Source organism: Anopheles gambiae, chromosome 3 (genome assembly GCF_943734735.2).
Source record: "Anopheles gambiae chromosome 3, idAnoGambNW_F1_1, whole genome shotgun sequence".
Classification (NCBI taxonomy): Eukaryota; Metazoa; Arthropoda; class Insecta; order Diptera; family Culicidae; genus Anopheles; species Anopheles gambiae.
Window position 1 is genome coordinate 23,629,010 of NC_064602.1, and position 10,824 is coordinate 23,639,833.

Consider the following 10,824-nt stretch of genomic DNA (forward strand, 5'->3'; position numbering starts at 1 on the left):
AATTCAATGTGATTGTTTCGTTCCATCCAAAAAAAGGAGCAAAGGAATTTTTAAGGAAAGCTACCGAAAGTCGATCTGTGATCTGGTTGAATCGAGTGACATGGAAAGTCTATACGAAGTATGAAGTCCCCGTATCTGATTTGATTGAGTTTGTAATTATTGCCCCTCGTGGAGCACCGCTAACCATACCGGAAATATTCCTACAACCACTCACCTTTGCTTCCTGGATGGTTTTGCTCGTGATCGTTTTGGTCAGCTTTCTAGTGATGTGGAATACTGGGCAATACTTTCGCAACGATCTGATTTTGCTGCCATTCTGTGGCATCGAGCGATACAATCTGAACGATACGAGAGCATTGGAAAAGATGATTGTTGTAGGCTTGATGGTGTTTTACTTTGTGATACAAAGTGGATATGAATCAATCATCATTTCGTTGATCTCAGAAGTGCCTTTTCATCCCGATATAGAGACGTTGGACCATCTTAAAGAACAAAACATGCCAGTAATACTGTACGATCGAGAGAATCAAGAATTTTTCAAAACATTGTTGGAAGAGAAGAACATTACTGTGATTGTAGATTCATCGTCTATGTTTAACAGTTTACTCAGCAATGTTTCTATGGTTCACAACAAACGAACTGCTTTAAACATGATACATTTTTCTGGGTTTTATGATTTCAAAAACAATCGCAGAAAGTACAACATTCTGCAGGATTCGTTTGCTCCTCATCCAACAAGCTTTACTTTTTTTCAGCGATCAATGATGCAGGAAATATTTCACAAGCATGTAATAACTGTTTTTGAATCAGGTTTGTTTTTGCATTGGTATTCTCATCGCCACAACATGTATACGACACATACGAATAAAGAGGGAGAAAATGAAGATGGAGATATAGTTAAATTTAATGATCTAGCACCATTTTGGACTGTTGTTGGTATAGGATGGACGCTTAGTATTGTGGTGTTTATGTTAGAACGTTTTACAAATTTAAGTATGGAACTTAAGCTGAAAGCACCCCAACGAGAACCATATGGAAATGAAGATGAAATACAAAAACGAATATGAAAACGTAATATTAAACAATGCATTAAGAAATATTAAATATTTTTTTATCAATTGCTCCGAACAATAGTATTTGTCGTAGATTGTTTGCTTTACAGGGTTTCACACTTTATCTCAACGATATTTTATGGTGTACTAGTTAAGGCCCGGTAAAATCTACCGGATGTCCTCAAATTTCGAATTATTTTCAAACTCAACACGTTCAGTGGCAACAACCATAACTCAAACACCTATTTTTTCTTAAGCGTTACACTACAAATGTGTTAACCTTGTAACTTCCTGGGCAGTTCTTTCTGTACTTTGCAGAACCGTTAAATATCGATGAGGCTACTTTTGAGCCAAGTTACGCAATTTTGTAATTTTCGAACTGATACGTTCCATGCCTCTGTTAACACAAACGTATAATTTTTTTTATTATTATTTTTTAGTTATCGGCGTGATTTTTTGGAAAGCATAGCTAAGTAGTAACCTCAACAACGTGTTCATTGAATAACGTATTGATGTGCAGTGGATTAAAAAATTAGGGTGCCGCTAATACATATACAACATTTTTAGATCCAATTCCAATTGCGTACTTAAAAACATACAATTTTCGAAATGCTCACTTTTGCTTCAATCCATTTTTTGTTTTTTGTGCCCATAAATGTAAGATTGAACTTTAAAAATATGATATTGCACATGGTTCGAATTCCATTTCTACTCTTTTTTCGACTTATGTTTCATACATTAGATAATAAGTAATAGATGCATAGAACATTTTCAATGTAAATTTTCCCGGTCTTAAATTTCAAAAAGGTCAGTTTCAAAAACGCCTTCAAAATTTTAATTTATTATCCTCAAACTGGTTTTGAAGTATTGAATGGAATTGGTATTTGTGTATGAGACAAATGTTATTGTTGCGCCAAATATCAAATTTCAACAGTGAACATATCCCCTCATATAACCATTCCAAAAGTGTAATTCTAATATTCACTGTTATACCCTTTCCAGATCAACTAAATAAATTCGCGTTTACTTGCAAACTACTTTATTTACTTTTGCCGTCCCACATTTTTCAGATTTTGCTTCTAATTTGACGTGTCCTTAATTATAACGTGGTTGTTCTCAATCAACACCATAGTACGGTGATAGCATCACATGGTAGATATCGTCATCACTTGTGATAGATACAGTCAGAATCTTTTCAGCCCTCTTGGGCACGCTACAGTAAGCATAGTTTCATTGTGGATCATTCTGCAGTTGATGCTGATCCGGCTAAATGCAGTGCGCACGGTAGTCTCACCTAACGCGCAGTATGTTGCAGCCATGTTGCACAATGAACCATCTCTCCCTTTAGTGCTTTGTTTCGGAAGGACATCCTGAAATAAGTAGTTCTTCCCGCCCGCGAGCAAATCGTTACAAATTCAATTTTAACTTTCTAGCCATCAACATCCGCTGCTTTCTGGCTCTGAATTTCAGCAAGGCTTTTTAGCATATGGCCGCTTAAGGTCTCTCGGCTACATCCGCCTCTTATTGTCATGCGTTTTCCTGGTCCCGGCTCAACCAATATTGCGGAGTAGTAGATTTGGGGCGGTCCCGTGGTATAGTCGTCAACTCGAACGACTCATTAACATGTCCGTCATGGGTTCAAGCCCAGAATGGACCGTCCGCCCGTAGCTAAGATTGAATATCCGGCTACGTGGTAATGAATAAAGTCTCGAAAGCCTGTATAGGCCGGCATGTCTGCATAGGACGTTACGCAAAATAGAAGAAGATTTGATGGAGTGTACATGTTCGACGTCCTGGGTATAGCAACCCGTTTTACAGGATATTCTGTACCACATTTATCTGCCGATGACGACGGTGTATGTAGTATTCGAGGTGATTAAGCACCAATAATGAGTATGGTTGGCTTTATTAATGATTGAATGAATTGGAATTACAACCATTTCACAATTAAGCTATTTTGCATAGTTTTCAAACAGGTTTTTTTAATATTGCCTTGAATATCTTGATTAATAATGAGAAAGGGTATAAGATGGGACACGTTATCATCAGGTGGCTAACTTGCAACTTTAATTTAAATCATTATATTCAATACCATGTGTTTTCAAATCGGTTTGTGTAAACAAAAAATCTAAGTAACCATTGCCCTCATTACCAGCGAACTGGCAGTGTGGCATGGAGCAAGTCCTTTCGCAGCAACGCGCGTTGCTAGGAGAGCTCTGCTCTCACCGCATTCTCTCTCTCGCTGAATGTTTACTCTCACGTCATTGTGGCGATTTTCGATTTTACATATAGTGAGATTTTTATGATGCATGGAAATGGAGTATAAGTATTTTTCGAAAAAATTAGTTTTTAAACTTCATCTGTAAGCCTTACTGGTATCATGAAAAGTGTTCCAGGAATCTTAAGCAAAATATCCGATATTCATTCACCATATTCACGTCTATTGATTTTACTTCATCTCAATACCACTTACTAAAAAAACAAAAATTAGAAACCCAAAACGGACAAATCTTAGAAAAATATTTAGTTTGAAATATTCTCAACATAAAAAAGGGTTTGTTTATTAAAATATAATGATGAATTTGTAAAAAAAGGAAAACAACACATGATAAATAAACATGCATGGATTTAAACACGTTGAAAACAATATTTCGTTCCACCTGCTTCTGCAGGACATATCAAGGTATTAGGTCCATCGAGACAATGATTGTGCATTTTTAATCGTAAATAACTAAAGCCATTGTCTTGAATAAAGCAATGACCATTATTGAAAATGATCAGTAATATCTTGTGAAATATTAACGTCGGTACACTTCAACAATTGAAGTACTGTACTCTACACAGTCTACTCAGTGCATTATCGAGTGTTCATTTGAAAGTATGCAGCTACTAAAGCTCTTCTTCTTCATGCTGATTTCCTTATGTGATGGAAAACAAATTATTGACAAACTCTTTTCACACCTTGAACATACGATCTCGATGCTCCAAGACAGTTCAACAAATTCAAAAAAATTCAATGTATGGTTTAGCTTACCAAAAAGTGAACACAGTGACCCTGAATGGTTCGTACCATTGCAACGTTTGCTAGCGTGCTCCAATACTACGAAAATGATCATGACACAATCACCAGATGCAAACCCAGTTCTGGAGATTATCGATGAGCTGCCTATACCATTCGTTGTGGTAATGTTTGTTTATCAGGTGATTCACTTCGCTTTTCCAGAATAATTCCATTCGCTAATCTTCTTCCGACATTTATTTTTGACAGTCCAGCACAATGTTCTTAAATTGGTTTGTGGAGTTGACGAAACGACACATGAGAACGAAGATGATATTCATCACCGAGTTGGTGAAACCATCAGAAATCTCTGGACTTATGAAAGCCATGCCAAAAGTGGAATTTTACCACGTGCTATACTTAACGTACAGTGAAAACCGTAACATTATACAGCCAATGACCTACCATCCGTTTCTTCAGTCCTTGAAAGTTCACTCCGTAGACGATTTCCATCATTTCTTTCCCAACTACCAAAGAAACTATTACGGCAAGCAAGTAAATGTATCTTGTATGTTAGCTTCACCATTCATAGAATCCAGTATAACACAAAACCGTGCAGATGGCATTGATATTCGTTTGTTGTCAACATTTAGCCGTATGCATAATATACAGTTTAACGTGATTGTTTCGTTTGAAACAAAAAAAGGATCAATTAAATTTCATAAGAAAGCTACCGAAAGTCGATCTGTGATCTGGTTGAATCGTTTAAGGTGGAGAGTATTTAAAAAATATGAAGTCCCTGTGCCAGATTTGATTGAGTATGTTATTATTGCTCCTCGTGGAGCACCGCTGACCATACCGGAAATATTCCTACAACCACTCACCTTTGCTTCCTGGATGCTTTTGCTCGTAATCGTTGTCATAAGCTTTCTAGTGATGTGGAATACTGGGCAATATTTTCGCAACGATCTGATTTTGCTACCATTCTGTGGCATCGAGCGATACAATTTGAACGAAACGAGAGCAATGGAAAAGATGATTGTTGTAGGCTTGATGGTGTTTTACTTTCTGATACAAAGTGGATATGAATCGATCATCATTTCGTTGATATCAGAAGTTCCTTTTCATCCCGATATAGAAACATTAGAACGCCTAAGAGAAAAATCCATGCCAGTAATACTGTACGATCGAGAGAATCAAGAATTTTTCAAAACATTGTTGGAAGAGAAGAACATTACTGTGATTTTGGATTCATCAGATTTTTTTACTAGTGTACGCAGCAATGTTTCTATGGTTCATAATAGACGATCTGCAATGAATATTGTACATCATCCTTTTAATTATGATGTATCGCATAACCGCAAGAAGTACAGCATTCTGCAGGATTCGTTTGCTGCTCATCCAACAAGCTTTACTTTTTTTCAGCGATCAATGATGCAAGAAATATTTCACAAGCATGTGTTAACTGTTTTTGAATCAGGTTTGTTTTTGCATTGGTACTCACAGCGGCAACAAAGAAATAAGAAACATACAAATATTGAGGGAGGAATTGAAGACGGAGATATTGTTAAGTTCGGTGATCTAGCACCGTTTTGGGCAGTTATTGGGATAGGATGGACGCTTAGTATTGTTGTATTTATGTTAGAACGTTTTACAAATCTAAGTATGGAACTTAAGCTGAAAGCACCGCATCTAAAACCCATTGGAAATCAACCAGAAATAACAAAAAGAAAAAGAAGGACGCAGAATGATATTCCTTATGAATATGAATTCATTTCTGCCAATGGGGCCCTTTCCGTTTTAAGTTTGTAGGCTGATATTTCAGCCTGTGAGCTGTTTGCATTGTATAGCAGTATCCCAAGGCATAGGATTTTAGAAGACTGATTGTTATCGCTTCAGCTTCTGAGTGAAGATTTTAAGAGTGTTTTGTGTATTCGTCAAGCCTTTAGAAAGCATGTTTGAGCAAAAGCTTTCACCCGTCCTGTCAAAAAGTGATATTCAAAATTGTTTATAAAAAATGCTATGAAACCATCTAGACTACATACATTTTGATTCTAGATTCCACCACCTTACCTCTTTTATGCACCTTGGGGTAAATGATGCTGAATCGGGAATTCTTGCTTTAAGGCTAGAATTATCTAGACCAGGGGTCTCCAAACTTTTCAGTTTGCGGGCCGCACTGCTTCACAATCAACCTTGTTGAGGGACAATTTTGAATTTAGAATAAGTGGAAGTTAAAATCTCGTTTCAATAATAAAATACTAATGATATAGATTAAATATCAGCTTTCTTTTATTGAATCTTGGTGAAATTATCTATGAATCATCTTTTAAAAATAATAAATAAACCAGCTTGAAAAGAAAACTATTTAATTTAACCTTAACCCAGTTCTTGCGGGCCGCATTAAAGGCTCTTGAGGGCATCTAGACTGGAAATTGCAGACTAGTTTCATGCGTGGTTTTGTATGGAGTGTTCACATGATTTCAACCGCCAACTATTAAACTCCATATAAAAAAAGCTGGCAAGTATCGTGAAGGATCCCAAAAACAGACTGTTTCTTAGAACTAATGTTATAAAACCGTTATTGAGCCCAAATAAAAAAAGTTTAACTATTTTTGAGTAAAGTATTAGCTTTTTGCTGTACGGATTTAAAACTTTTCTTTGTGCCTTAATTTACAAAATTTATTTAATTTTATTTGCCATTATATTTCCTGGAACCCTCAAAATGAATGATTGACTTATAAATTATTACAAAATCAATTTAAATATAGCTGCAAGTAGTTCATCACAGAAACTAAACCGGGTAATATAAACGTACGTTGATATTGGGGAAGCACATGTTTAGTTGCGATTGAGCCATGGTCAGAAAGGCATCATAATTTCAGTTTACCGTGATATGTTTACGTATACTAGTTGAACAATTCACCTTAAAATAGTTTACTTGATCTTAACGGTGTATTTTGCATCTAAAATGATGTTATTGTAATGTAGAAGAGTAAGTTTGAAATCCGCATCTCAGCTATTGATGTTCATGCGATGGATGTTTGTCAGAATAGTTAGGGCCTGAAGATTCCAACAATTTCATAAGAATGGTGATTAACTTTGTGGTATTGTAAGACATGCTAGTTTGTATTGGAATCATAAGAAATATATCTCATAATAATGTATTTTAGAAGCTAAAACAACCAAAAACACTTGTAATGAATTGAAACACCTTAGAATCCAGTACAAATTTTGATGTGGTTTTGCCGACAATGATTGTATATGTTTGAACTACTTACTTACTTATACTATTATACGTATGAATACAAGTTATAAAAAAAAACCATTGCCTTGAATATTGCAGTGATCATTATTCAAAATGAACACTTTTATATTTTTAAATATTAACGCCGGTACACTTCAACACTAGAAGTACTATACTCCGCACAGTCAACTCAGTGCCATTCAGAGCATTATCGAGTGTTCATTTGAAAGTATGCAGCTACTAAAGCTCTTCTTCTTCATACTGATTCCTTTATGTGATGGAAAACAAATTATTGACAAACTCTTTTCACATCTTGAACATACGATCTCGATGCTCCAAGACAGTTCAACAAATTCAAAAAAATTCAATGTATGGTTTAGCTTACCAAAAAGTGAACACAGTGACCCTGAATGGTTTGTACCATTACAACGTTTGCTATCGCACTCCAATACTACGAAAATGATCATGACACAATCGCCAGATGCAAACCCTGTTCTGAAGATTATCGATGAGCTGCATATGCCATTTGTTGTGGTAATGTTTGTTTATCAGGTGATTCACTTCGCTTTTCCAGAACAATTCAATTCGCTAATCTTCTTCCAACATTCCTTTTTAACAGTCCAGCACAATGTTCTTAAATTGGTTATTGGAATTAAAGAACCGGCACTTGAGAACGAAGATCATAATCATCACCGAGTTGGTGAAACCATCAGAAATCTTTGGACTTATGAAAGCCATGCCAAAAGTGGAATTTTACCACGTGCTATACTTAACGTACAGTGAAAAACGTAACATTATACAGCCAATGACCTACCATCCGTTTCTTCAGTCCTTGAAAGTTCACTCCGTAGACGATTTCCATCATTTCTTTCCCAACTACCAAAGAAACTATTACGGCAAGCAAGTAAATGTATCTTGTATGTTAGCTTCACCATTTATAGAGTCTAGTTTAAAAAAATTGCATGCCACTGGCATCGATATTCGTTTGATATCCACGTTTGGCCGTGTGCATAATATACAATTCAATGCGTTGATATCGTTTCATTCAAGACGAGGAGCGATGAAATTTCATAAGAAAGCTGTTGAAAGTGGATCTGTGATCTGGTTGAATCGTTTAACATGGAAGAAACTTTCAAAATATGAAGTCATCCTGCCAGATTTGACTGAGTATGTAATTATTGCTCCTCGTGGAGCGCCGCTGACCATACCGGAAATATTCCTACGACCACTCACCTTTGCTTCCTGGATGCTTTTGCTCGTGATCGTTGTCATAAGCTTTCTAGTGATGTGGAATACCGGCCAATATTTTCGCAACGATCTCATTTTACTACCATTCTGTGGCATCGAGCGATACAATTTGAACGAAACGAGAGCAATGGAAAAGATGATTGTTGTAGGCTTGATGGTGTTTTACTTTCTGATACAAAGTGGATATGAATCAATCATCATTTCGTTGATCTCAGAAGTTCCTTTTCATCCCGATATAGAGACGTTCGACCATCTTAGAGAAAAATCCATGCCAGTAATGCTTTATGAACATGACAACCCAGACTTTTTCAAAACATTGTTGGAAGAGAAGAACATTACTGTCATTTTAGATACAACGACGATGTTTAAAAATTTAGGAAATAATCTTTCAATGGTTCATAATCGACGATCTGCTTCTAATATCATACATTTTCCCGGTTTTTATGATTCCACCCACAATCGTAAGAAGTACAACATTCTGCAGGATTCATTCTCTCCCCATCCGATAAGTTTTACCTTCTTAAGACGATCAATGATGCAGGAAATATTTCACAAGCATGTGTTAACTGTATTTGAGTCAGGGTTGTTTCTCCTATGGTATTCTCAGCGGCAACAGATATATACGAAGCATACACGTAAGGAAGGAGATAACGAAGACAGTGATATAGTTAAATTTAATGATCTAGCACCATTTTGGGCTATTGTGGGTATAGGCTGGACGTTAAGTATTGTTGCGTTTCTGTTAGAACGATTTACAAATATTAGCATGGAACTTAAGCTGAAAGCACCCCAACGGAAAGTTAACGAAAACCTAATGTTGTATTATTAATGTAGTCGAAAATAATCTGTATATGAAGCTGTCTGCCTTCTGATCTGATGTCCTAACAAATGGTCATGCTTGCTCATAGCAAATAATTTTCATATATTTTATATTTAATATGTTTAATATGTTTATTGATTAATCCATCGGGATCTTGAAGATCCTACATGAATGTACTTAAATTAGTGCTTATAGACTATGTTTGGTACATAAATCGATAGTGGAGAACAGGTGCACAAGAACAGAAAATGTATTTTGGAAATAAAATTATTACGTAAGTTGTGTCCTGAGTCTATCTCTAAAAACATTCTAAATTTAACTAGGCTTTTCTTTCAGTTTTGCTGCACAACTCGGATGTCGAGGTATAATAACAAAAAATATGTTATTAGAGTTAAAATTTTATAATTTAATAATAATACGTTTGGTTAAACAAATTTTATACATGTGCAATCATTACTATCATCGAAATTTAAGTAACTTAATTCTTTTTTTAGAGATTTTGAAGTACTTTATAAATGTTAGTATTACGAAGAAATTTTACGCTGTCTGGTGACAGGATGGTTTTGATGGTGTGGTTCCATTTACAGGTGATGCGTTTCGCAGTATATCCATGGCATCAGGTTAAGAATTGGCGGATGGTGAAACTTTCTTCTACACCACAGCCAATCGCTTCTGTCCTCATCAAAGAGAAGAGCATCTAGGTTCATCATGCTGCACGAAAGGATAATGCAAAAAATAGCTTAATCTTGCATCAGGAATATCATATATTGTAGAAAAAAAACACGGTCTGACCATTTTTAGGAACACTGTTGCGAGCCAAAAATAATTTACCTTTTTTAATTGGTCAATTTTCTACAAAAGCGCATAGTTTCGTCCTTTTTATAATTTGTGACCCAACTTCATCACGGTTCTAGCATATTCCATAAAATGCTGAGGCTTTTTTACGTATGTCAATAAGTCGACATATGAGACGGCAATGACAGCGGTGGTCGATGTAAACACAGTTTGTTTACTTCAATACAAATGTTGACTAAATAGTTTTTTTAATCCTTTATGAGCGAATCATTACTAACATTCAGAGCGATAAAACACGTTATATAATATCTTGCAACAAAAAAAAAACAAGAAACAGGACATTTTTTAAAATGAAAATTTCAATACGCAAAATTATAATTAGATCATAAAAAAATTAAGTTCACTACGTTTATAGACTATTGCAAACTACAAGCACGATTCCTATCCCTATATCTAGCTTAAATTACGTAAGCGTACAAATAACAAAAAAAAAACCAAATATTAATTTTGTCTTGATTCTCAAAGCACCTATACTATAAAGCACTACGTACGATACAACACAAATATAATCGGTAGACATCCACACTGTATGGATTTCGACGCCACTATTTGACTGTTAACAAATACTGCTTGCCGCCATCAAAAACCTGCTCATATAAACACA

The 10,824-nt window shown here is 35.6% G+C and overlaps 2 protein-coding genes across 2 annotated transcripts; both read left to right on the forward strand.

Moving 5' to 3' along the window:
* Positions 1–266: 266 nt before the first annotated feature.
* Positions 267–1,067, forward strand: LOC133394127 (uncharacterized). Its single transcript, XM_061663157.1, has 2 exons — positions 267–503; positions 873–1,067. The coding sequence occupies exons 1-2, from the start codon at positions 267–269 to the stop codon at positions 1,065–1,067; spliced, it is 432 nt and encodes a 143-aa protein (XP_061519141.1).
* Positions 1,068–4,160: 3,093 nt separating this feature from the next.
* Positions 4,161–9,733, forward strand: LOC133394128 (uncharacterized). The gene is made up of 4 exons (XM_061663158.1): positions 4,161–4,240; positions 4,821–5,166; positions 5,557–5,713; positions 9,702–9,733. Exons 1-4 carry the CDS (start codon positions 4,161–4,163, stop codon positions 9,731–9,733), a joined length of 615 nt encoding a protein of 204 aa, XP_061519142.1.
* Positions 9,734–10,824: the final 1,091 nt, after the last annotated feature.

What these genes read in the sequence shown, in the direction of transcription:
- LOC133394127 (XM_061663157.1), top strand. Translation starts at nt 267, where the DNA reads ATGTGGAATACTGGGCAATACTTTCGCAACGATCTGATTTTGCTGCCA. An exon ending in TTAAAGAACAAAACATGCCA is followed by an intron (nt 504 to 872) that starts GTAATACTGTAC and finishes ACGAATAAAGAG; the next exon opens with GGAGAAAATGAAGATGGAGA.
- LOC133394128 (XM_061663158.1), top strand. Translation starts at nt 4,161, where the DNA reads ATGATCATGACACAATCACCAGATGCAAACCCAGTTCTGGAGATTATC. An exon ending in ATACCATTCGTTGTGGTAAT is followed by an intron (nt 4,241 to 4,820) that starts GTTTGTTTATCA and finishes GAATCGTTTAAG; the next exon opens with GTGGAGAGTATTTAAAAAAT. An exon ending in TCATTTCGTTGATATCAGAA is followed by an intron (nt 5,167 to 5,556) that starts GTTCCTTTTCAT and finishes TGGTACTCACAG; the next exon opens with CGGCAACAAAGAAATAAGAA.